We start from the raw sequence: 24,807 nt of genomic DNA on the forward strand, positions 1-24,807 counted from the left end.
GCCTCCCAACTAACAATGCAGCCAAGACCCGCCGTGGCCGGCTCCGCCAACTGCCGTCTTCACAAGCTCGCAGCGTTTTGCTTCCTTCCAAGGCTGGATTGACGATGGACATGGCCAGCTCCTTCCTCTCATCTCATGCATCGTGTCACCCTCGTGATCTGCGGCAAGTCCTGCCCAGTCGTTTCGAGACATCTGACATGCTTGCTGCCTTACGTTCCCGACTCACTGGTTCAAGGCAAGCAGCGCCTGGCCTCGGCTCATAAGGTAGTCTCACTCCCTGGTAGTCTCACTCACTGAGTACGAAAGTCAGACTGAAGAGTAAGTGAGAGGTGAGGGACCCTTGCCATGATCGACTGAAAAGTCGAAACTCACTTTCGGCCCGTTTCCTCGCAGCTGCCCCGTCAATACCTTAATGTGCCCACGGCGGCGCCACGCTTCCCATGCCGGGCGGTACTTTGGTACGGAGTACTTTCCCACCTTTCGATGTTGGATCCGCAGCTTCTCATCCTGACGGCTCTCATTCGCTACTCATTCACTACTCATCTCCAACGCTCTTTCTCTCGCTGCTATTCTTTATGAAATTTCCACCTTCATCGTCAGCTGCGGCTTCACAGTTTTATTCGTCTTCATTTCTGTATATTCGTAAAATTTCCTCCACGATGATGAGAAACCCGGCGGCATCATGGCATAATCAACATTGACGTCCTCACTCGAATGAAATTACTAGCAAACGACTCGGAAGTGTTTGCTGCCAGCACAATCCGTCACCAGATCCTCGAATCGCTGAAAGACGTCAGTGGCTTCAACCGGGATTCACCGACCATCTTTCATTCGGTCGCCCTCACACCATCTCGACACTCGCCGTCTCCGCGTCCCCACCCTTCAACCGCCGCCCGTTGTTGCCCGCGCCCGCCGCCATGAACTCCATCGTGCGTGTTCTGCACTTTCCATCTCTGCATGTCTATCCCGCCGGTTCGGATCCTTACAAGCATCGACGAGACTAGTGACAGCTGCCATTCCCATGTACAACACTGATTTTCGAACGGAAAGTCGAAAGTCTCGTACAATTACGACTACTGCCGACAATGACTCTCATCCCAGCCAACGTCTCCAGCCGGCCCGATGCCTGTCAGTCTTGTCAGATCGGCCGCGTTCCATAATCTCGCTCTTTTAAGCGCCTCTTCCCCAGTCGCCCACATTCCCGCTGCCTCTCTCGGCGCTTCCTCGTTGTCTTTGCCCGGGCTCCATCCCGGCTTCGGCCAACAATCCTGGCGCAAACGCCGCAAACCCGCGACGACCTCACTTGAGCCACCGATGTGCGCACCAAACCTGCTGTTACATCCCCAACACCTAGTCGCAAACCACTTAGTAAATGCTGCCGGATAGTCTTCGTAGACACTCCTCGTGTTCTCAACAACCTCTCAACATACATCACCACCTTCGTTGCATCGCCTCTCCGTTAGCCAACGACCTGACGCATAACGCGCCGCAACGTTCACCGGCTGCTTGGCAATAAGGATGGGCTCCGTCTCAGACGCCTCCTTTGCGGGCGCTCGCGCAGTCTCGCTCGCTTAAGAATAACCCATTAGTCCCACCAAAGGCCCGATATCTCCAGGAACGCGGGGGGTTTCTCTCCGCCAGCGCGCCATGCTGGAGACTCCTCGCGTATCGATTACATCGCTAGCTCGCCCGCAGTCGAGCGCCGACGTGCTGTCTGTTAAGGGGGCTTGTTCGCTCCAGCTCAAAACACCACACAAAGTTCGAACTGGCTCCAACGCCTCTCGGGAACGCGGCAACAGAGACTATTCAAACTTTGTGTGTTCAGCTGAAGCGCACTCGGGATGGTAGATTTACGACCTCACCTTTCGTGACGTGAGAGATGGTCAGACAGGCTTGGGATGCATATACGGGTACGGAACGACGGCAGAGCTGCTGCCGGTGCTGCTCTTCCAGTGAGGCGGATTGCCACCGAGCCGACTACGCGGCCTCGAACGATGGCCGGTGTCGCTGCGCTCACATGATCCAGTCGAGGGGCCACAGGATGGCCCAGGCCATCGCTTCAGCGGTCCCAGAACTTCGACATGCCGTGGACAGCGAAGCTAGACCGGTCTCTTTCCGGGGAAGCATCTGGGGTTGTCTCCGTATCTCTGGTGGCCCAGTGGCTACAGAAATGTCAGACTGGGTAATACGGGGTTGACATTATGAATGACTTCTGACCGAGTATCCACGTACCCGTCGACTGCACATCACGAGACAACGCGGAGAAGCCTGCTTACTCCAGAATCTAGGATGTAACGAAATCCTCGTGATAGGAAATCCCACATATGCCACGCGTGGACGTGTAGGGATAGCGAGATGGAGCCTCCCTGAGATCAGGCAATCGGCCCGTTGCATAAATCCCCGACCAGGTGCATAAATCTGATAACCACAGTCTTGGTATCGTTTGACCTTATCGCTGGAAATCGGGGGCCTTGAACACTTTGGTTCAGTGTGGTGCCAAATCTGTATCCTTTGGCTTGTTCAAACGACAAAGTTGTTTGCTGCGGACAAACTAGATAGGGCCCAATGCGTCGTTTTGGGTGAAGTCTTCAGATGGTCTGTTTCGACCAATGTGGAAGTCTAGAGAAAGCCAAGCGGCACATAACAGCGAGTCACTAGAATTTGGCAAGCTGCTGGACAGACAAACACAGCATGTCTGAAGGGCATATCCATTGTGGCAATCCCCTGTCTGCTATTTCATGATTTCCAAGCCATGGAATCGGACGAGAATCGCAAAGCAAAACACCCAAATGCCATGGCCCAGTCCTACAATCACGAACCCAAAGCTTAGCAAGTCCACTGCACAGAACCGTCAGCCTTTACACCTCAATTTGCCTCGATACGCAAACTTACCTCTGCGCCACCAGGAGCCTCATACGATGTGAATCCAGGCTGGTAGATCTACAAGCGTACATGTTAGCGAACCAACACACAGCCCGATATATCTTTACACGAGAGGGGACAACGCCTACATTGACAGTATACCCGGGATCAGTCTCCTTGAATGCACCAGGAATACTCAAGGTCGGCGCAAACGAGCTCGCGGACGCAGTCGATCCCGTGACGTTGATCTGCGCGCACGAGATGTAAAACTGCGGGATGCCCGCCGGGTACGGGTTGTGGATTCCTAGCTGGTGGACGCGGAGGAGGTACTCGCCGTTGGGGAGGCACGTCGGGATCTTGTGCTCGTAGGTTTCTGGGGGGTGTCAGCGATCAGTCCGATGTCTTTGTCCTTGACGGATAGGGGTTGGTGATGTGAGTATCTTACGTCTCATTGGCCAGGTTGCCTGTCCGTTGCTAAAGGTCGGGAGGAAGTCTTTGAACTTGGCCCATTTTCCGGACCCGTCATAGTCTTGGACGTGAGAGGGTGCCTTGGACAGGAAGCTGGATATACGTTAGTAGATGATACTGTTCTAGCGGCCGAGTAAGTACTCACAGCGAGATTGGACCCTGGTGGTAGACGGCCGTGTCGAGGGTGAAGGTGAAGGAGTCGCCTGGCTTCACGTTTACCACCGTCGTCTGCGCGCCGCTGGCACCGCCGACGTTGCATCGCAAGTCATTCGAGGCGAGGTCTTGTAGTCGGAGATTTAGTATCTTCTGGCCGGGACAGAACACGTGGGTTGAGTGATGAGGGCACTTACCTGTGACCGGGGAGTTGTAGTTGGTGTTCTTCCGGATGTGCTTGAAGACGTCGTACTTTGTGGACCCCACGGACAGCTGCTGGAATATGTAGTGTCCAGAGACCTCCGAGACGGCCGCCGAGAGGACGGCGGCGACGGTGAGGAACTTCATGGTGGCGGGTCCGTAAGTTGCGTCTGGTTAAGAACACGAGCGTATACCTGGGAGCTGATTTGAATGAAGGATGAAGAAGAGAGAACCACGTCTGCAGGCTCTTGGCTCTGTATTCGTCATTTAAAGGGGATCCTGGATATTCAACCATGGGTTATGTCAAGTTGCGGGTGTGAAAAGGCTCGGAGGTCCTGCTTCCCTGATGCTACTCCGTAGAGCAGTCGTGATTGGGAGGGGGTTCAATCAACGCTGGCAATCAACCGCCCCCCTACGTGGCCACGGTGAGAGGTGGGATTACTTCGGCTGTTGGCGGGTCTCCGGAACATCGCCTATAGATGGTGCATCGCGTGATGGGTGGTTTACTTTGATGGCCAGGAAACGGTACCAGACGCTGAGTTGACCTGGTTGTGTCCAATATGGCCCTGCCAATGCTGGGCAGCGTTGTCGGACCACGAGACTTGGCTTTGAATGGTGACAGGTCAGTGGTCGAGGATGTGCTTCGAGTGTCTGATTACCTCCCATACAGCACCCAGAGCTACCCTTAGAGGGTTGCCACCTCTGTCGGGCAAGATCTCTTGGATCATTCGACGTGCTTCAAGGCTGACAAATGCAGGATCATGAAGACGACTGTCTACAAAGTGGTACACCCTATCACTGTGTTTCGGAGAGACGAACAACGGAGGTCTCGTCAAGAACCACAAGTTGAATGCAGGGTAGCGTTGGATCTTAACAGCGGTGTCGAAAGTGATGTAGCCACCGGCAGAAGTCATGCATAGCACGTGAGCCGTCCATTTGCCGGAGATGACCTGCACCCCGGACTTTGCAATCTACTTAAATTAAGCTTGTATGGGACAACATTTTAGCCGTGTAGATCACTTGACGACGGACGTCCTCGGCTCAGCTGCATGTGTGCATGGGAAGCACTGCCTACGGTACACTATGATGAACACCACCTATGACGGAATGCAAGATGAGGAAGGTGAATTTAGAGAATATTGAAGGGCACTGCGAACAAATATCTCTCCCATTTTGCTAGAGAATGATATAAGCGCGGGTGGCCAAAGCCATTAACAGTGACAATCTATATTTGCGACCCACGATGTCCTCGCTGCCGCAGCTGCATATCTCCTGATATGAATTGTAGATGAGACTGCAGCCAGTCCTGAAATATCAACATGGTAATGCTGAGCAGCCTGATAGGATGGTCTACATTCGCAGCAACCTCCTTCCCGGAAGTTATCCGGGATCGTGAAACGGAGTTCCGCGGAGCCAGAACCTCCGAGCTCTAAAAGGTACATTTTCTCTCCCTCCGCTCACTGATCTATCATCCTCATACCACTACTCAATAATCAATCCAACCTATAGGAGCTCCTTCTAGTCAGATTATAATGATTATTCAATAAAGGCGAGTGGTGATGACCTCAGAGCGAATGGTCTTTTACAGTCCCGGGACCGACCTCATAAGGATTTGAATCAAGCGTAGAAGACGACCCGGTGCATACCAATTCACTTCCCACACGATCAACGGCGTTCATAAGAATAGAACTTGTTAGGAACACCTCCGATCTCCCCGTCCGGAGCGAGAAAGTGGATCGTTCCCGGCCCGCATGGGAAGTGGAACACATCCGCCCCTTGCCTTTCGGGATTTGAGCTTCCGCAAGCCCCGCCGATAAGGCGAAGTGACCCATGCTCACACCGAGTAACATGCTTGACTTGCATTTGGCTGCTCTGTTGAAGTTTGATTCCTAGTCGGAGAAATACCGATAGTCTTATACCGTATACGCGGATAGTCTATTGTGTGCGGTTGAGTAGTATAATTGAGTAGCTGCCGTGGCCTTAATTGGAGTCGGCCCGATACTTGATGATGTCAACTAACGACAAAAGTCGTGATTAAAGATGGATATATGCAATTCAGAGGCCGGATTATTCAGTTTTCACTGTGGTCTTTATGCAAAGCGGTGTCTGCCAACCCGATGGGGCTTAGGTTTACTGCAATAAGTGCTTGAGAACAACACCTTTTTCTTTTGGTGTTTCTTCTTGTCTTTTCTCCGCTTCACTGAGACGACTATTCATTGCCAGAAGGCACCGAGATCATGGCAGCTAACTCAACGGATGGAACAGAAGACTTTGGGCCCTCGCAGCAGACTGTGTTCCCTACGTCAGAACGACCAAGAGCCAACCTCCTGCTTACATTGGCTAGCACGGCGAAAGTAGACTCGTCCCCACGCGCAAATAAATCAGCAGGCTAAGATAAAAGGACTTGAGCTTTTATATCATGCGGTAGAATTCACCGGCTATATCCAGTCAAGTAACATCGCCACGTCTCGGCAATCTAACCTCGACACCCCTTTCTGTGTATTGGGCAAGTACCGGACGGAACTATAAGCATCACAGTCTAGACTGACCGATGTGTCATACGGGTAGTTCGTTTGAAGTGTGTTGTAAATCAGTCGTTCAATAGCCTTAACTATCGAGCATCGCCCTCGAGGCGAATGACGCTGAGTTGCGGTTAAGGTGTTTACTGAGACACGTACCTCTCGATAACTTCCAGGAAGATTTACTGCAAATCTCAAGATGAAGACCTTCATCACAATCCTCACGACGCTCGTGGCTCTGAGCGATGTCGTCTCCGCCCACTGTGAGAAGTCTTAGGTGTGAAGTTATTGCCATCCCCGGCTAACAACCCTACCCAACCAGATCGCTTCACGAGCCTCGTAGTTGGGGGCGTCAACACGGGCGAATACGTCCACGTCCGGCGCAACACAAACTACAATAGCCCCGTCACAGACGTCCTCAGCAAAGACATCGTCTGCAACGCTGGCGGTCTCTCCTCGGGTCCGGCGACGCAAATCGCCACCGTCGCGGCCGGTTCGACCGTGAATATTCCATTCTACTTGTGCTCCCATTCTCACACCCCTTATCCGCCTCCCGATCCCTCACCCCCTCCCCGGTTCCGTTTCTCCGTGTCATGATACCTTACCCCCGAAGCCCCGCGGACTGTCGCTCGACTCGACTTACTACTAACTCACGTCTGCAGGTCGGTTTCGCAATGGACCAAGCAATCTACCACGACGGGCCCGTCATCGTCTGGCTCTCGCCCGCCGCGGGGTCCTCCAGCAACGTCACAACCTATGACGGCAGCGGTCCCTGGGCAAAGATTTGGGAGCTAGGCGCGCAGACAGGCAACGGGCAGATCAAGTTCCCCGCCTCGAACCAGGCCGGCTTCAACTTTCAAATCCCTTCATGCACACGTACGTCACGACTTTCTTCTTCTGTCAAGCCGGTCAAGTGTTTGACTTACTCGTGCTACATGTGCTTGCTTGCTTCCCCCGTACGCTCCTTATCCGGGACCATGCAGCCGTGATCATCGTTGGTCCCCACGGACGGGCACTTAGAAATGTTCTCAACGCCCGTCCGTGTGTGATAGAGTTGGCAGGTCGGAGTACTGACGGAGTCTAGCCCCGGGAGAGTACCTCCTCCGCATCGAGCAGATTGGTCTACACTCCGCCAGCGCCAAGGCCGGAGTCCAGTTCTACATCTCGTGCGCCCAGATCAAAGTGACGGGTTCAGGGAGCGGCAGTGGCTCGTTCTCGCCTACCGTCAGATTTCCGTGAGTTGTCCCAGCCAAGCTTTCATATCATTGATCGTGCCATGTTCTGTTTTTCCTGAAGAAATCCATTCCAACCTTTCCCCACATCCACAGAGCTCCACCAGCAGGGCCAGACGCGGGCGGGCGGGCGGCGCGCGGCTCGTTCTCGTTTAAACAATAAAAGAAAATCTTTCCTCTCAATGGAACCTTGATAGGATCTGGCAGGTGTGTTAATCTCCGCGTATTACTAGGGGCGCATACACTGGCAACGAGCCCGGTATCTTGATCAACATATACTACCCAGTGGTGAGTCGCGCGCACACGTTCCGCCCCTAACCGCACCGACGGAAAGTGAAGTCATCGTGAGCGAGTCGTGCTAATGTCTTGGTGGGGTCAAAAAAGCCAACTACATACACCGTTCCGGGAGGACCTGTGGCAACGTGCTGATCTAGGCCCTCGTTTGTGTCATCTCAAGAAGAGGGGTGACGCAACGCCAAAGAGATTTCTTTCCTTCCACGATAGCCATGGTTGTTGGGTATTAGGCTTTCCGCGGTTTCCACGGCCGCACGGCGTGCGTGGCTGGTTGGCTGCGCGTGCCGCTGCACAGCCTGTAAGTGAAGTGGACGATGATGAATACGAGGAATTCCAAAACAGAGACAATATTGAATGTTGATCAAAATTTTTTGATTTGTTGATTTATCTACCAGAATAGCTTCGTGATATACACGAACTTGGCGGAGGTGTTGGGCATGGCTGCCATGTCGAGACTTTCATGTCCGACAATGATTATCTTGAAAAAAAAAAAATTGGGCTCAAGAAAAAAACACCAGACTCCATTCGCAAAAATCCCAAAGAGTCGCTCATCCGGTCCAGAAACCCTCCATAGAAACAGGGAAATAACCCCCACTCTAGAAAGCCCTATCAAGATCGTCAAAAGAGAATGAAAAGAAAAAAAGACACAATAGAGCTCCCATAAGTCGTTATCCCCGTAATCACCGGCTCTCAACACCCGGTCTCAAATCCCGACCCCGACGATCCATTCCCCTCTTCCGCTGGATTCGCGATCAATAGGGGCTCCACAACTTATCGGGGCTGCCGGGATAGTCGAGATATGACTCGGGGACGGGACTCGAAGTCGATGCGGGAGGAGGGACGATGCGGTATGCGTTGAGCGCAGACATATCCAATGCCAAGCCCCCGGCCCCGTTGTTGCTGTTGGTGTTGCTCACCAAGTCCCACGCCGGAGCCTGCCCCGCAACAGCAGCAGCAGCAGACATCTGCTGGCTCGCGCGGAGCCTGCAGCACTCGTTGGCCAAGAGTCTGTAAGCACAGCAGAGCGCGTCGTTCTTCTGACTCATGTCCTGGATCTGGGCCTGGAGCTCCTCGAGGCGAGACTCCTTGCGCTTTCGGTAGGCGCGCTGGTTGGCGCGGTTCTGGGCGCGGCGTTTCTATACGGAGGACAAGGTGGTTAGTATTTTTGTGTGCCATGCGTCTTTCGGATGCGGCCCGCGGGAGTTGAAGATCAGGGAACCGATGCTTGCTTAAAAACGGGGAAATTTGACACGGACACGGGGAAGAAAAGCAAGATGGGAAGCCGAAGAGCAACTTACTGATAGCACTGACTCGCTGCAGTTCTTATATCTGTTACCCCGTCTTCCTTTCTGAGCGGTCTTTGAAGACTCTTCGGATCCGCTGGTGGGGGAGTGTGCGTCATCGTGCGAGTCGTCTGCCTTGCTGTGATCGATGCTGGAGGTCGGGCTTTGAGGGCTAGACCATAGTGACGTCGGAGTGCAGTAGCCATTCTCGTTGGAGTTCTGTTCTAGGTGTGAGTTTCAAAGCCTGAGTTGTGGTGTTTTGGTGTGTTATCACATACGATGCGTGAGGCGAACTGCGCGGCGATGATGTCGTATGGAGTTGTGCCAACCATTGAGGAGAAGTCGACGGGCATGGCGTATGGTGGGAGCTCTGGTGATGTACTGTCCATTGCGCAGATGTGTCTTTGGTGGTTTCTCCAACTTCTTTGTTGACAATGATTCAAGGTGGTTGAGAGAAGTTCGATGTGGCAATACAAGGATCACGGTGACGATGGATGGCGAACTAGTGTGAGAACTGAGAATAGTGGTATAGATGGATCTGTGGGATGAAGAGGCGAAAAAGGGAGGCGTGGAGATGGAGGGCAGTAGCGTGATCGAGGAGGCGAGGGTGGGCAAGGGCAACTTATATATGCTACGTCCTCGGGTGAGAGCGAAGCATCGCCAAAAGATCTCCGAAGACGGCACGAGAGAGAGATGTGACGATTCTATCCGTAGTATGACCAGAAACAGGACAGGAGACAGGGGGCAAGGGGGCGTGGGAATCAGACATAGTTGTAGACTACATGGAGAGCCGATGGAACCATGGGGAAACAAGAGCACGAGAACCATGGGCTGGAACCAATGACGGCGTGTGTTAATGTCAACGCTGGCCCGGCACGCGTGGACAAAGACATGAGAGCGAGTACCTGCATATGGAGTCGGTCGCTCTCCCATCCCAGTCCGTCGCATCTGGAATTCGGTATTCGGTGCCGCGCCGGTCTACGGTGTACGTATCTGGAGAGGGAGGGGGTGTGTGAACAGTGCAAGGCTTGGTCAACGATGGGACCAAAGAGCTATGGTGGGTCACCGTCCGTGTGTCTGTGTATACATGAAGGGTGAGTGGATGGTTGGTGAAGAGTCGGAAGAGAAGGATGTTGTGTATCTATGAGTGTGTGAGAGATACTTCAGATTATTGGAAGAGACGTGCTTGTCTGGAGTATCTTAAACCGCAAGTACATGATACTACAATGCGTATGTCGGGACTCGAAGCCAGCGTCTCGAGAGCAACCAAAGACGGAGGGTGACAGTGCAATATTCGCGCGTTGTTTCGAAGCCAGGACTCAAAGCCAGAACTGGGCAAAATAGAGGGCCAGAGAGGACTCTCTCAAGGAGCTGATTCGGGCTGGGACCCATTCGATCCCGGGACGCCGGAGACGAATCGCGTGTTTTGGAGAAGTCGAGGCCCGAAGACGAGCGGAGACGTTCCGGGAATAGCAGAAGGGAAGGGGAGCCACTGGGCCCCGTCACAAGTTAAGAGAGAGAGGGAGAGGGGAGCAGTGACTCCAGTCTCAGTGAGAGGCTCTCACTGAGAACGTCTCTAGTGAGACAAAAAAGTGTGGGTGAGTGAGAGGAAATGTGAGTGACTGAATCAGTAGGCGCGCTATTTTCCCTGCTGGCTGCGGGTTCGATCGGTTTGGTTTCCCAGCAATCATTGCGGGAGCTAATCTTCATTCAGCTTAGCTTTAGCATTGGCTCAGAACACCTTATTTTCTGTCAAATGTCTTGTCTCCGTGGACCGCGGACCGTAGTGTACGGATACAAAGTGTGTGAGTGGGCGGGAGTGGTGTGTGTGTGTGTGTGCCCGTAAAACGCGAATCTAGGCGAGCTCGGCCTCATCCGTTATGATATCACTCCGTCCCTCAATGACAAGGATGACATATGTATGAGCGTTTCTGGCTATCTGTAACTCTGTGAGATGCAGCTGTACTTCACTCTGAGCGAGTTTGCCAAGGTGATCTAGACTTGGACTGATCTGTGTTCGCAGAGGGGGTTCAACCGTCCAGCTCAGCCCGAGCCCAGAGGGGTAACGATGAGACTCGCCGGTACCAAAGTGTCAGTTAACCTCTGCAGAGCCACAAAAACGAAAACAAAGCCCTGCAGATTCGTAGTCTGTATCCGTAGAGACTCGTCATCCCGTGATCTTCGCGCAGTGCTCCACGGATTTACCACTCTTGCGTGGGTCAGACGGTTTGTTTTCTCCCGCGATATTTTCTCACTTCATTTCCACTCCGTTTTCTAGACTCTCTGATTCTCTGTGTCACCTTGGGACTTTGCCCGGCATTTCGGCGTCTCGCAAAGTGGGCGGCCCCTTTTTACTACACTCCCCATTGAAAACGAAAATTTCAGACAAGTTTTTTTAATTACTCTTTCCCCATCTTGAGCAAGAAAAACCCTTCAACTTCAGCTGCTTCAGCTGAAGATAGCTCGGATGGGACGGTTTCCTTTCCCCCCAATGTGAATGCCCTCACAACGACATCATGGGACCATGGGCAGTGATCAGATCGGCAGAAACTCAAAAGGCCTGGACCTGTTCTCCCGTGTGGCTGCCTCCCTCTCCAAAACTTTCGAACCGTTGATTCCGCCTTGCATTGAAAGACTGCTGGTCCGTACGGTCCAGTCCAGACGCCTTCAGAGCTACCGGTGCCCTTTCGGCTCCGACAAAACTGCATTGACCAATTCTATAGCCGCCATCGGGCGACGGGATGTGTTGCTGGGACCGGGATGTGAACATTACTTACCCGAAAAGGGAACAAAACAACTCTCCTCCCTAGGGCGTCCAGCCACAGCCCTAAGGAAAACATCCAGCCCTTTTCTCCCTCTTGTTCTTCCCGTCAAGACCACGACCTTGCGGTACAGGGGTGCCGTACGCCTGACTCGGGTACGTCGGACTCGCGTCGGTGGCGTGTCGGTGGTCGGCTTCAGCTTGCGCCGGGGGCACAGTGAAGACTGTCAGGGAATCGAAGCTTCAAGTGACAAGCGATAATTGGGTAGTATTCCAGCAGAGCCGTCAGTTTCATTCCCGGTAGTTCCCATGGCGTAAAGTGGGATATGGAGACAACTTGAGCAGGGTGGACTCGCGTAAACCGGCTCCCCATTGATCATCCTCGCCCATACGAGTCTCGCAGAAACCTGCACTCCAGTGGTACTTGATATCCCTGAATAAGCTTATCCTACGGAGCGTATCGCTGCAAATCCCTATGTATCTGTCTCTCCCTTCCGGTTCATCATGCTTCCTCTTCTGAAGCTTGACGCCAGAAGCAGACGGGGAGAGCCACCCCCTTCCCCTCTCACCCCCTCACCCCCTCACTACCATCACCACCAGACCAACGGTCCATCGATGCACAGAAGGCTTGGCGTTGTCTTCCGATGCTTCGATGCGCTTTCCACCCGGTATCCATCCCCAATCACGTCGTGAACTCGTGATGGCCAGTGTGGGTCGAATTGGTGACGTGCTGCATGCGGTCCGTCAACTGCATAGCAATTGTTGATCACTGATATTCGAATCTCTAGATCACTTTTGACAGCATTGCCCACTAAAGAAGCAATCGCATCTATCTCGGGATTACACGTCGCCCATATGTCCAAGATCTCCCGTAGACCGCCACCATGTGATGAAAGACACCATGAGCTCGTTCGGCACCGATCGTCGGAGCGCCGTGGTGAACGAAGCACACTACATTGGCTGCTGACGTCGTCGAACAGAGGAAATCCCTCCCTCCCCGCTCGGTCGCCGTTTAGAAGCACGGGTCCCGCCGTCAAGTTACAAGCCCAGCTATGAATATCCTACCGTAGTTTGCGTCGGCACAGATTCCATACTCTATGGTTGGTCCCCGAAAATCGACGTGTTCTTAATCCCGACTTACCCGCCCAGCGAAGCAGGATAGAAACTCTATCCTGAGCCGTTGGAACCGGGGGGCAGCTCACTGGAGCCCAGTGCATGGCCAGGACACACCACCACATCAGGAATCCGGCACAAAGGCGCAAGTGCGCCGCAGTAGCGCCTATTTTGCGGAAGCGGCTGATGTTGACGTGAGGTCCTGGACTTTCCACGTCCTGGCCCATGTCAACTGTGCCGATTCCGATTCGCATCTTTGCATGGTTGTATTCAGTTGGTAACCCAGGGATGGTAGGCAATTGAGCGTTTCCCCGGCCATGTCAACCCTCACTTTGCCCCGCGGAATGGCCGATAAAAAGAGCGGGTACAAGGCCGATTCGTGATCCATTATTCATCGGCACCGTCACGGCGAAGCGGAGGCACGACGGAGTCCCGCACCGGGAGCCCCTGCACATGCGCCGAGATATGTTGCCTACACCTGACTCTGTGCCACGCAGACATGCGTATTTAAAAATGCGCCACAAAATTCGACTGACTGACGCGAGGGCGAGCGAAAACGTTCTTCTTTGCAGAAGGGCATTTGACTTTTCGGGCGCTGTCAGAAACATCAGACCAGAATGTGACTTTTCAGGCTACCCTTCTCTTGAGGAGGGCACTTATAGCAAACAACAAAGCCGGCATATCCCCTCTCAAGTCTCGAACCCGCCGCACCGCAAGAGCCTCTTCCCATCCCTACCGACTCTTTCGCGACGCGAGATTGCCCCCGAGACTCAAGCCACACACGTCGAGCTGTTTGAACGTTTCTTGAACCCTGAATTCTGGGGTTCGCCCACGCATCCCCGGCGCACCCAATCTCGTTGGCCCGTTGAACCCATTTTCATCCCAACTCGAGAGGCTTAAGACTCAATACGAGGAAGCTCGAACCAAGGAAATGCGTCTGGACCTCTCTTCTCCGCGGGTACTGGGTGTGGTACCCTTTCCTTCGGCCAACGACGTCTTATTGCCGCCGGCTACATGACTGGCATGCCGAGATCGTTGTGCTGTAGCCTAGATCTACAGAGTCATACTTGGAGAGATGCTGCGTCTGTCACGAATAATCATTAATTCTGCAATTTAGCTTTTCTGATTTCAAAACCACCTTTGCTCTCTGTTGGGGCCCAGAGATTCGTCATCAGCTCTATCCCACCCACGGCCGTCGTCCCAGAGCACAAGTGACGACTCCCGCCGCGCTGCCGTCCCAAGAAAGGCGTCGTCATCCGCCGCCTCATAGCCCCCGTACGCCACACATGTCTAGAAGAGGTCTGGACTACGATCGTCTAGCCTAGAACATCGGTTCTAGTCCCCGCCCTAGCGAGGTTTCTGGGGTATCTCGTTTTCTTGTGAGAGGTTTCACTTGGTGAAGATCGAGTTTTGATAAAGATCTATTTTAAGAGCGGCTGAAAGGGCCACCACTTATCCGTTCTTGTGCTGGTGAGCACGCCCTACCTCAAATTGTAAGTCGATGGCAAGGAAACACATCATCCCAACACAAAGCATGTCACTCTTGGCCATCAAACTGTCAAGCACACAGAAATGTCTTGGTAGCTATTGATTTCTTAGCCCTTCCGTGCCGATGAACATGTGAAGTATATCCTCAAGGTTGAAACCACCCGGGTACCCGATCGAAGCCCTCAAGCCACCTCCCTCGGTCCACGCCAACAAGGGACTCAAACCCAAGAATGGGCTGCCATGCTCCATAGTCAAACGGACCGCAAAGTCTTCCGTCGGGGTGAGCAACGGCGTGCATGTTGGCCAAGTGGTCTAACGTGTACAACAGCGCTCATGAGAACTCACATTTAAAAGACTGGCCTGCCCGACCGTAGTCCCTTGTTACAGCAGAGGTCATAATAATGACATATCTTACCATTTTGCCAGTTGGAACCTTTTGACTTTTCCTGAGAAATGGCTTCCATTTTGCTAGATGATCTGTTTAATGTAATTTCTTGCGCCGGCGTTGTGAGGATGTTCGCGGGAAGGGGGATGAGAGCCATATTGGCGATAATGGGAGTTCGAGTCTGCCTTTGGACACTTTTTTCGAGGTTCAGTTTCGTCAAGAAAGACGTTCTATGTGATACTTGGTTCTTTAGGTAAAAAATTGGTCTGCACAATGTGTAAAAATGCGAGCGAACTAGTCGTTCTGTATCAACAAGGGCACATTTTGTTGCATGATCTACATCGTGCCAAATAGAACGAATAGAAATTGGCAGCAACTCTTAACTCCATTGCCGAATAATACCGCGGATCCCAGAGAATAATTGGAAGAGAAGACTTCCACTCAAACTATTCCCTGAACCCTATGCAAATCGTCAGCTATCCACGCCTGATTTGGCCCAAACCAGCCCAGTATATTGATCCATTGCCCATACCCCATCTCCATACGCCAGTGAAACAATTCAGGAACTGTTGGCAAAGAACTTGGTAATTTTTTGCGTACCGCCCTGCTTCGCTTTGACCGGGCTTTTATTCCCGTTGCTCGTAGGATTGATCCTGCTCTGCCTCCCCTTCACAGGCGAAACCCTCGACGTCTTCCTGGGCGGCTCTTTGTCTGCATCGCCATCAGCGTCAGGTGCCTCCCTCTTGAGCCCCGCTCCCTCCTGGCTGCCCTCCTCTTCAGCCGCTTTGGCGATGACTTCCGGCACCGGCTGGTCCTGGCCGACTTGCGACTCCTTGGGCTCCTCCTTTGTCTCGATAGTAGGCTCCAGCTCCGTGGCCTCCTTGGACTTTTTCTTGGCAGACGCATTGGCAAAGAAGTTTGCAATGTTGGCCTTGTTCTCTTTACTCGCGACGGGAATGATGAAGGAAGGCGAGTTGTTGCCGACCTTGCCGACCTCCTTGCTGACCGCGTAGCATTCGAGCTCGCCGTCAAATGGCTTCAAGAGGTCCTGCAGCTCCTTGGACCATTCGTACCGTTTTGGATCCAGCCAGGTCTTGAGCTCTTTAGAGCCCGGGTTGAGGATGACTGGCATCCTGTCGTGGAGGAACTTGAGCTGCTTGTTGGAGTCTGTCGTGATGATGGTGTAGGTATACCGCTTGTCTTGGGCATCTATCGCACATGTTAGAGTTCTCGCGACAGAGCCGTCCAAATCGTGATAATGCTCACCTTCATACTGCGCACAATCCCACAACCCAGCAAAACACATGAGCTGCCCATCCTTCCTCTTCACAAAATGCGGCGTCTTCTCCTTTCCATTCTTCAACCACTCATAAAACCCCTGAGCCACGACGATACACCGCTTCCCCGCCTTCATGGTCGACCACATCCCACCAGGTGTGCTCAGCGAGTCGTCGCGGCAATTGATCGTCTTGGAGAGCGTGCTGTAACCGGGATCGCGCTTGGTCCAGAAGGGAATCAAACCCCACTGCATCGACTGCATCTTATACTTGACCGAGACATCACCGCTCTCATTGCTTTTGGGTTGGCTTGATATCGCTTCGGAGGTGGCATTATCCTGTTGGCTGGTCCCTTGATCACGGCGGTGCCCCGCACCACGGTCTGGGACATCGGCGCGGTAGACGACGCCGTGGTAGCCCGGTGCGAAGTTGTATGTCTGGCGAGGGGATCCCTGGCCCTCGTCTTCTGGCGCGTCATCCACTGACATGTCATCGTCTTCCAGCATCCGCCGGATTTGCGACGGCCGCTGCGGTTGTGTTAGTCTCGCCATGAAGCTTGGCTGTGTCTGCGAGACTCACCAGGGCCAGAGCGTATCTTCCGCACATGGTCCTCGATGACCCAGTGATTTATGATTGGAGTATCCTGTTACAATTGCTTGCACTGAGATGCGCTGGATGCCTTCAAGGGCCGAGAGCTCATATGCATTGATGACGTCGTCGAGACGCGGGCCATTGTGACGGACGTGACTAATCTACGCGCTAGACGCACGCCGGCACGTGACTCCTCTCCTTCACCTTGGAAGTATCACGAGAAATCTCATTTGCTTCATTTTCTACGTCGTAGAACTCAATGTAATACCATTGCCGCCCTCTATATACTCGCAGTTCTACCTTTCAAACACTCACACAACTCCAACTCGAAGCAGCATCAACATCCCCCTTCCCATCCCAAGAAGCATACCCGGGGTAACTACAGATCGGCCTCTGCCTCAACACCCCCTCACCAACAGTGTCGTTACCAAACTTGGTCGCCACAATCTCCCTCACGCCTTTCCCACTCTCAACCCACTCAACAAGTGCAAGCAACACATCATGCCTCGCATCGTTCATCCCAGGCACAGGGAAGACATGCTGCCCATTCCCCTCCAACGCCGCTGCATGCCCGCTCCCGCCAAAGTACCACGGCGCATCATACACCCCGCCCGAACAATGCTGCATCCCAGGAACAAAAAACAACCTCCAAAACTCGTCCAAATCGACGCCACGCGCCGCCATGGCCGCCCACGTCTCGTCGTACAATACGCGGCTCACATCCGTCGGAATTAGCCCGTCCGCGTAGCCGTGATACTGCACCAGTTTCCCGCCGCGTCCGTAGAACGCAGAGAGATCAAAGTTATCCGCGTTCACGTTGCCCGGGTTCAGCCGTGCAGCCTCGACGAAAGTAGAGTAGTCAAACTGCGTCGTCCAGTCCCACGACGGGTCGTCAAAGAGGTAGTTCTTGGCGTATTCCGTCCCGTAGAGACTAGGCTCGTTATTCGATCCAAACGACGACGGCATCTGCTTCTCGGAGCCCAGGCCAAAGTTAGGGTACACGTACGTCACATTGTGAACCCCGGCGTCGAGCTGAATGAGAGGGCGGTACAGCTGCTTCAGTGTCGCGATCTGCGGCGCCGTCAGACACGCGGAGCGGTTTGACCTTGCGTCGCCGCAGAGCATCTTCTCCGGCCGGAAGTCGCAGTGCGCAGGGTTCATCACCACACCGTCAACAATACCATCAGACCCGTCGCACTGCCTCAGAACCTCGTCGCTGATGGCCTCAAACACGGCAGGCGGGAGATACCCAGGCTCGTCCTCGGGCAAATTCACAGCCCTGACCTTGAGCTGCCACAGCTGCTGGCTCGTCGACATCCATGCCGGCGCACCGGCCAGGATCCCGTCAAAGTCCTCCGGGTGATCCTGCGCCGACTTCACGCCCTGCCGGCCACCCGTCGAGCAACCAGAGTAATACGACCTGTTGGCCGCGGCGCCGTAGTATCCCTCTACAATCTGCTTCGCGATGACAGTTGAGCCGTGGAGACTGCGCCCAGCCCAATCAGCCTTGGCCTCGGGGTTGTTGAGCGCCCAGCCCATGTCCTGGTTGGACGAGTTGTGACCTGTGGAAGTCGACATTGTCGCGAAGCCGTATTTGACGCCCGTGCCCATGGCGTACCAGTTGATACCCCCTGAGAACCCCCCGTTACCGACGGCGAGGAAGCGATTATTCCACTCGTCTGGCAGGAAGATGCCAAATGTGTAGGACGATGTCGGTGAGGACGTGACATTGATGGAGACGACGCAGAGGGGCGGGAGGTGCGTTGCGTTTTGGGGGTAGGCGATGTTGCCCGCCTCTCCAAATGTGCCATTGTCGCCCAGTTGTGAAGCTGTCAAGACCTCGGCTTGGTTTTCGATTGTGAGGAGGGCGCTGATACTTTCGAGTGAACACCCAGTTGAGAACTTTTGCGAGGAGACCTGAGAGGCGCATCCCGCCGCCCATAAAAGGAGACTAAGGATTCGCGGAGCAGACGGCATCGTGACGAACAAGAAGCCCAGAAAGAATATGCCAAGTTAAAGTCGTCCCAACACTCTGGCACTGCGCACCTTATTCATGGGCGTGGCACTGTATCCGTACTTATACGAACCCCATGGCTGGAAATGTAATCTGAACCGTTGCATTCACTCATGATTTCACCCCGCTGGCTCCGCAATCCCACCTCCATCATCCCCGCGTATGGTTGAAAGAGTGTGGGGAGTCCATCACTTGGACCCCGCAACCTGGTTGCGCTAATCTTATATCAGTCTTGTCAGATGAACATCTCAGAGGGGGAAACAAATGGAAACCAAGTCCGAGGTGCAAGGTTTGTAGCCAAATGCGACGTTGCTGTTGGCTCCACGGCTCCGGGGATAAACAAAACCCCACGGCGTCCGGCATCGGCCCGGTGGTGTGGACTGCAAGGCGGCCTTTAACCGCTGTCATTACCCGCCTCATTCAGTGTCGCTGGAGTCCTGGATCCAAGTAGATGAGAATAAGATACTCCAAGGCTGACCACCTCGAGACAATGTACCGAGCGTCACCGCATATGGGCCATACGCCTTTGATCTTTCATGTCTTCGTTTGGTCTGATACTAGACTCTGTCTGAAGACAGCAAGTACTGCTCTGTCAAATCGTTTACAGAAATGTACAGTCCCTGGTTGAATGAATGCCATGCCTCTCCACAAGAAAACTCTGAAAACTCCGTGATTCCCTTTTAGATATTCCGCCTCGACTTGCGCTTGAGTGCCGTCTGCGCAGCCCACGCGTCCTCGAAAATAGTCTTGCGCTGTCCAACATCTCCCCTCTCCATGGCGAGGCGGCGCACCACGTGGAACGCACCTGTTCCCACAGTCATGGTCTGACCCATAATGATACACTCACTCACGCCCTCAATCATATCCGTCTTCATCCCCGCTGCTGCCTCGAACAGATGGTCTGGCGTCTTCTCGAACGAGGCCAACTGGAGAACACTGTCTCTCATCTTGGATAGACCGAATCTCGTGATACCAAGGACCTCACCCTTGTACGTCATGACATCAGCAAGCAGCTGCATGTGACGCGGGTCGATACCCATGTCTCCCATGACCTCGCCAATTTCAAAGGCAATCGTGCTTCTTGCGGCCTCGATACCCAACACATCTCTGCACTCCATAATGTTGTTTGACCTGACCCTTCGTCCCTCGACACCCTCCGTGTTCATGCAAGCGAGAAGCCCGTAACCTTCGACTAGAACAGTATGGGTTTCGTCCTCAGACGATTGGATAATGGCACGAGTGGCCTCAGGGTAACCCGAAATGGCCACGGTCGGAATCGTCCGGCGGAGATAGTTGGCTCGCACCAAGAGGTCACCAAGCTCATCCACGGGCTTGGCTTTGACAGACCGCTTGGCAGCCGCGGACTCGTCGAGGCGGACGCGAATCTCGATTCTTCCAGCGCCAATGTGCATATCGGACCTTGAGACCTTCATCTTCTTGTGCTTGCAAATGGCCTCGGCCACATCACCAAGGGTGATGCCTAGTTGCATGTCGGACAAAGCATCCATGTCGACCTTGAGCACAACGCTTCCTGACTCGGCGAACCATTCGTCTTCAATGTAGCTCAGAATATCCTCCACAAACGTCTTTTCGATACGCGCCTTGACGATTTTCGCGGCGGTCATCTCCCTGTTCTGCATCAACGGGCAAGTGATGACGGGGGTACTGATAGTCTTGGAGGCGTTGATAATTTCCTTGATACGTGGTACACCCTGGGTGATACTCATACCGGCGACACCAGCAAAATGGAAAGTCTTCAGGGTCATCTGAGTACCGGGCTCACCAATGGACTGCGCACCAACAGCTCCGACGGCATGTCCGGGCTCGACGTGCGCCTTCTTGTACTTTTCCAAACAAAGTCTGATGAAGAGTCGCAATGTCGTCTCGGACATCTTGGCGACCTTGTCAGCAAAGGCCTTCTTGGCCTTAACCTCGTCCTCGTCAATGTCGACATCCATGCTGTCGGCGTTGGCTGTCAGGCCGGTAAGCTCCATCACACGGGCAAGCTTGTTGGCTCGTCCGGCAATGTACGACTCGAGGGAACGTAAGAAGTCTCTGGCGCCTTCGTGCTCGTCTGTGTACTGTTCTTCCTCGTTGTCGTAATCAAGAGTCAGATCGCCAAGTAGCGACTTTCTGGGATAACGCGCGCGTTCCCGAGCAAGCAAGTTGTCGCAAAGTTTGACCATCTCGTTGGGGAGCAATGCGGCCTCGTCGTTGTCCCAGGTGAGATTCTCGGCGTGAGAAAAGGTTCGATCAAAGTTGACAGGCTTTGCAGAAGCCTCCATATCGACGGGGTCCAGCTTGTCGGCACCGAACTGGAATTGGACGATACCGCCGCCGGAAGTCCGCACAGTGTCATCGTACTGCGTTGACAGATCTTCCAGGGACTTCATCAGTCTGCGTGACATGTAACCGGTCTCGGCCGTCTTGACAGCGGTATCGACCAGACCTTCACGACCAGACATGGCGTGGAAGATGAACTCGGTGGGCAAGAGGCCAGAGTAGAAACTGTTCTCGACGAATCCCTTGGACGGCGGTTGAGGCGCATTCTTGTGGAAGTGAGGAAGCGTTCTGTCCTGAAAACCATCGGCAACACGCTTGCCACCAATAATCTGCTGTCCGACTAGGGCAACCATCTGGGCCACGTTAATTTCTGAACCCTTGGATCCAGACTTGGCCATGACCAGCGGGGCGTTGTTCTTGCTGAGAGTCTCGATACAGTGAGAACCAGCCTGCGTTCTGACCTTGCTGAGAAGACCCGAAATGGAGTTCTCCAGCGTCTCCTCCATACTGCAACCAGTGGCCTTGTCGAGCTTGTTCTTCTTGTACTTGTCAATGAGGACGTCGACCTCGATGCTCGCACCCTTGACAAGCGTGCTCTTCCTCTCGAGCAGTTTCTCGGTGGGGAAGACGTCACCAATACCGATGGAGAAGCCTCGATTTGTGAGATGTCTTGCACACAATTTGGCAAGTCGGTTCATCGTAACCACGGCCGCATCGGGACCGAAATCTCTCAGGATAACGTAAAACACTGAATCTTTCTTTCCTGATCCGACTGTCGACTTGTCCATGACACCGCACATGACTTCGGAATTGCGAATCACCAACCATCCGTCGTTGGGGTCCATATCGGGGCATTGCCCGGCTCTGGCCTTATATTCTCTGCACTTGGCGTCAAGGTTAATCTTGACCGGGCTGTCTTTGTTAGGCCGCATCATCATGCTGAAGACCTGCTTGCCGGTCCATAGGGCCTTAGGCTTCAGAATGGCAGGAGGGGGCAAGTCAAGGTGGACTTTGCCGTCCATCATGTGCATGCAGATGTAAGTGAATGTTTTGCGGTCGAAGAAGTTGTCCTTGCTACTAAGAAGATAGGCAGCGGTAATGAAATCTTGCGTAGCCGCAATGACGGGCTCTCCGTTTTTGGGCGTCGCCAGGTTGTGTTTCACGCCCATGAGGTTGATGGCCTCGGCGCGGGCTTCCTCCGTCTGCGGGACGTGAAGATTCATCTCATCACCATCGAAATCGGCGTTGTAGGGGCCGCACACACACTCGTTGAGGCGGAATGTCCTCCAGGGTCGCACCTTCACCAAATGGCTCATGATACTGAGCTTGTGCAAAGATGGTTGACGGTTGAAAAGAACAATATCGTTGTCTTCCAGATGGCGTTCGACGACATCGCCGATCTTGAGGTCCTGGGCGACCTGGTTCCTGTTACCGAACTTCAAGGAGATTTTGTAGCCTCCCTCGTCGTTCTTGATGACCTGCTGAGCACCAGGCCAGATGCTGGGACCGTTGCGAACGCACTCCTTCAACTTCTTGATGTTGTAGTCTGACACTCGCTCTGGGTAGGTCAGGTTCTTGGCAACAAGCTGGGGAACGGCAACCTGGTCGATACCAAGGTTGGGATCGGGTGAAATGACGGTTCGTCCGGAGAAGTCGACACGCTTTCCGGATAAATTGCCACGGAATCGACCCTGCTTTCCCTTCAACCGCTGGCAGAAACCTCTCACGGCCTTGCCGAATCCTGGCTGTTGCAGACCTGGCACGTCACTGTTGACGTACATGGCTACCTGGAGCTGAAGATACTCCCATTGTTCCATAATGGTCTGGACTGGTGAGCCCTTCTGTAGCGCCGAGCGGATCATACCACTGACCCAGACAATGTCTGCCAGCTTTGTTGTGATGTCGTCCTCGTTACTGGCATTGTCTTGGGCTACTGATGGTCGAATGCACACAGGAGGCGCAGGAAGGAACTGCCAGATGAACATTTCGGGGCGGCCTTCGGCGGGGTCCAGGCCAAGAAGCTCGCAGTCGGTGGGGCTGATCATCTTGAAAAGATTGAGAACCCTCAAGGGATTCATATCCTCCATGGCCTTGCGCAAGTGCTTATCCAGCTCTCCATTGTTCTTTCTGGCTTCGGCGAAGGACTCGTCAAACTTGATCTTGCTTTCGGGAGGGATCTTTTTGGCTGCAGTAGACTTGTTGTATGTGACAAACTTGTCGTGGGCGAGCTTGAGAACACCAACTTTCCTAATCTGGCCTTGGACGGAACCGCAGTACATGCAGTTCTTGACCTTTCTACACTGCTCGTTAATACGTTTGCAAATCTGTGTCCGTCGCAGATTGTCGAGCAGGGGTCGCCTCAGCTCCTTGAGGAACGATCTCTTCTCGCTCTCTGTGAGTAGCACTTTGCCACAGTCCTGGGTACCGTCAGTGGCAGTCGATGTAAGCGAGACCGAGGAATCTCACCTTGCAGATGTCCTGCAATATCATCATGACGAAGCGCAAGTAGCCGATGTGGAAGGCCGGTAGGGGAAGTCTGACATGGCCGAAGTGACCTGTGCAGTTTTGCAGCGATTCCTCACATGTTGAACATTTTCCTGTCTTGCTCGAGGTACCCTGTCGGCCAATACGTTAGATCGACTCATAGACAAGTCGTGGGAGTCGCTTACAAGACGGGGGTCAAGAGGACCATGCTGATACGGGGCTCTGTTCTTTTCAATGTCGTACAGAAGACGATCGGAGACTTCGAGGACGGCTTGGTTCGCGATATCTTGGTTGGACCTGGGAGCAAGCAAACAGAGTTAGCGCGTCGCTCCATGGCACGAGCTGCGCGTATGGGGGAAGAGACTGACTGAATGCCAAACTTGATGCCTCTGAATCGCTTGGGCAGCTTATCGACAAGCTGCGACTTGACCGGAGTCACGGTAGTGGTGGTCGCCATTGCAATTGCTCTTGGAGCGCGCTCGTCTGATTCGAATGGGAGAAGTCGGCGGCGGCAGCGGCGGGTGAGTCAACCCGAGGTCGAAGTCTACGGGAGGAAGTCGATGGCGGTGGATTTTCGCATTCGGCGCAAGGTCATGATCGAGGTCCGAAGTCAATACTACGATGATTACAGACGACGGGAAGTTCGAGGCAACGTGAATGCTAGGGTGAGGTGCGCATTGGGGGGTCGGTACGAAGGCGTGTAAAGGTCCGAGTTGCTCGTCGGGATTGCTGAATTGGAGACGGCCTTGTTGGAAATTTTGTGAAGATGGCGGCACGGCGGGACACTGGCACACTGGATAAGGCACGGCTTAGCGTGGGAATGAGGGACGGCATGCAGGTCGTACCCCACCATCGAAAAACACAGCTCGCCCCGCCCACCTCACTAGGTACGTATCGCCTGTCGCTTCAGTGGAGTGGTGGACTGTGGTATGTGGTATGTGGAGGTCCTCGATTCTACTAGAAAAGTGCCTTAGGTAAGGCAGACTCTCTATATTACATATGCCCTGTGATTTACCCAGACGAGTCTGAGATTTAGTTCCATGCCGTGAGATGACTAGGCTTTGAAATGGCCATAGTATTTCTACCCATTCCGAAATACGACCAATCTTGGGATATCAGAAGCAGAAACCCAAGTATCTGGAGGCATTGCAGCCCTCGGTGTGAGTCTTTCGATGAAAGTTCCTAGGTACCATATAAGTGGCGTATCTGGTGCCTGGTTGGTGAGTCTTCGAGTCTGTAGTGAGTGCGGGGGCTCGCTTGTGACAGGAGATGAGGTAAGCAATGAGGACACCTACGGACCTCTGCACTCGAGCGTTAGTGCAAGTGCAATGTAGGAACTCGCGCACTTCGGAAGGCGGCCCCTCGGCTTGCATTCCACCGTTGTTCCATTTACACGGGA

At 53.6% G+C, this 24,807-nt stretch overlaps 6 protein-coding genes across 6 annotated transcripts; 1 reads left to right on the forward strand and 5 right to left on the reverse strand.

Annotated features, from left to right (window-relative positions):
• Positions 1 to 2,826: 2,826 nt before the first annotated feature.
• BDP55DRAFT_730279 (fungal cellulose binding domain-containing protein) lies at positions 2,827 to 3,831 on the reverse strand (the record flags this gene model as incomplete). Its single annotated transcript, XM_060579670.1, has 6 exons — positions 2,827 to 2,838; positions 2,893 to 2,940; positions 3,012 to 3,235; positions 3,308 to 3,423; positions 3,476 to 3,611; positions 3,681 to 3,831. 6 exons carry the CDS (start codon positions 3,829 to 3,831, stop codon positions 2,827 to 2,829), a joined length of 687 nt encoding a protein of 228 aa, XP_060427798.1.
• Positions 3,832 to 5,156: 1,325 nt separating this feature from the next.
• Positions 5,157 to 5,819, reverse strand: BDP55DRAFT_669261 (uncharacterized protein). The gene has a single exon (XM_060575285.1). It carries the CDS (start codon positions 5,532 to 5,534, stop codon positions 5,250 to 5,252), a length of 285 nt encoding a protein of 94 aa, XP_060427799.1. The 5' UTR covers positions 5,535 to 5,819; the 3' UTR covers positions 5,157 to 5,249.
• Positions 5,820 to 6,402: 583 nt separating this feature from the next.
• On the forward strand, positions 6,403 to 7,442 carry BDP55DRAFT_730280 (cellulose-growth-specific protein; the record flags this gene model as incomplete). Its single annotated transcript, XM_060579671.1, has 4 exons — positions 6,403 to 6,466; positions 6,526 to 6,704; positions 6,866 to 7,079; positions 7,288 to 7,442. The coding sequence occupies 4 exons, from the start codon at positions 6,403 to 6,405 to the stop codon at positions 7,440 to 7,442; spliced, it is 612 nt and encodes a 203-aa protein (XP_060427800.1).
• Positions 7,443 to 8,083: 641 nt separating this feature from the next.
• BDP55DRAFT_669265 (uncharacterized protein) lies at positions 8,084 to 9,694 on the reverse strand. The gene is made up of 3 exons (XM_060575286.1): positions 9,291 to 9,694; positions 9,028 to 9,231; positions 8,084 to 8,865 (listed from the first exon to the last, which is right to left on the reverse strand). The coding sequence occupies exons 1-3, from the start codon at positions 9,399 to 9,401 to the stop codon at positions 8,482 to 8,484; spliced, it is 699 nt and encodes a 232-aa protein (XP_060427801.1). The 5' UTR covers positions 9,402 to 9,694; the 3' UTR covers positions 8,084 to 8,481.
• Positions 9,695 to 15,318: 5,624 nt separating this feature from the next.
• BDP55DRAFT_730282 (tannase and feruloyl esterase-domain-containing protein) lies at positions 15,319 to 18,604 on the reverse strand (the record flags this gene model as incomplete). The annotated part of the gene is made up of 3 exons (XM_060579672.1): positions 15,319 to 15,968; positions 16,026 to 16,563; positions 17,045 to 18,604. The coding sequence occupies 3 exons, from the start codon at positions 18,602 to 18,604 to the stop codon at positions 15,319 to 15,321; spliced, it is 2,748 nt and encodes a 915-aa protein (XP_060427802.1).
• A 717-nt stretch (positions 18,605 to 19,321) lies between these two features.
• On the reverse strand, positions 19,322 to 23,865 carry BDP55DRAFT_555662 (RNA polymerase Rpb1; the record flags this gene model as incomplete). Its single annotated transcript, XM_060569511.1, has 4 exons — positions 19,322 to 23,341; positions 23,391 to 23,540; positions 23,594 to 23,705; positions 23,777 to 23,865. The coding sequence occupies 4 exons, from the start codon at positions 23,863 to 23,865 to the stop codon at positions 19,322 to 19,324; spliced, it is 4,371 nt and encodes a 1,456-aa protein (XP_060427803.1).
• Positions 23,866 to 24,807: the final 942 nt, after the last annotated feature.

The sequence above is a fragment of the Colletotrichum godetiae genome, assembly GCF_030913485.1.
Source record: "Colletotrichum godetiae strain CBS 193.32 chromosome Unknown BDP55scaffold_29, whole genome shotgun sequence".
In the NCBI taxonomy this organism is placed as follows: Eukaryota; Fungi; Ascomycota; class Sordariomycetes; order Glomerellales; family Glomerellaceae; genus Colletotrichum; species Colletotrichum godetiae.

Coding starts and splice junctions, on each gene's coding strand:
- BDP55DRAFT_669261 (XM_060575285.1), bottom strand. CDS start 5,534: ATGTTACTCGGTGTGAGCATGGGTCACTTCGCCTTATCGGCGGGGCTT.
- BDP55DRAFT_669265 (XM_060575286.1), bottom strand. CDS start 9,401: ATGGACAGTACATCACCAGAGCTCCCACCATACGCCATGCCCGTCGAC. Junction 9,232..9,290: donor CGCAGTTCGCCTCACGCATC/GTATGTGATAAC, acceptor CACCTAGAACAG/AACTCCAACGAGAATGGCTA. Junction 8,866..9,027: donor GCAGCGAGTCAGTGCTATCA/GTAAGTTGCTCT, acceptor TCCTCCGTATAG/AAACGCCGCGCCCAGAACCG.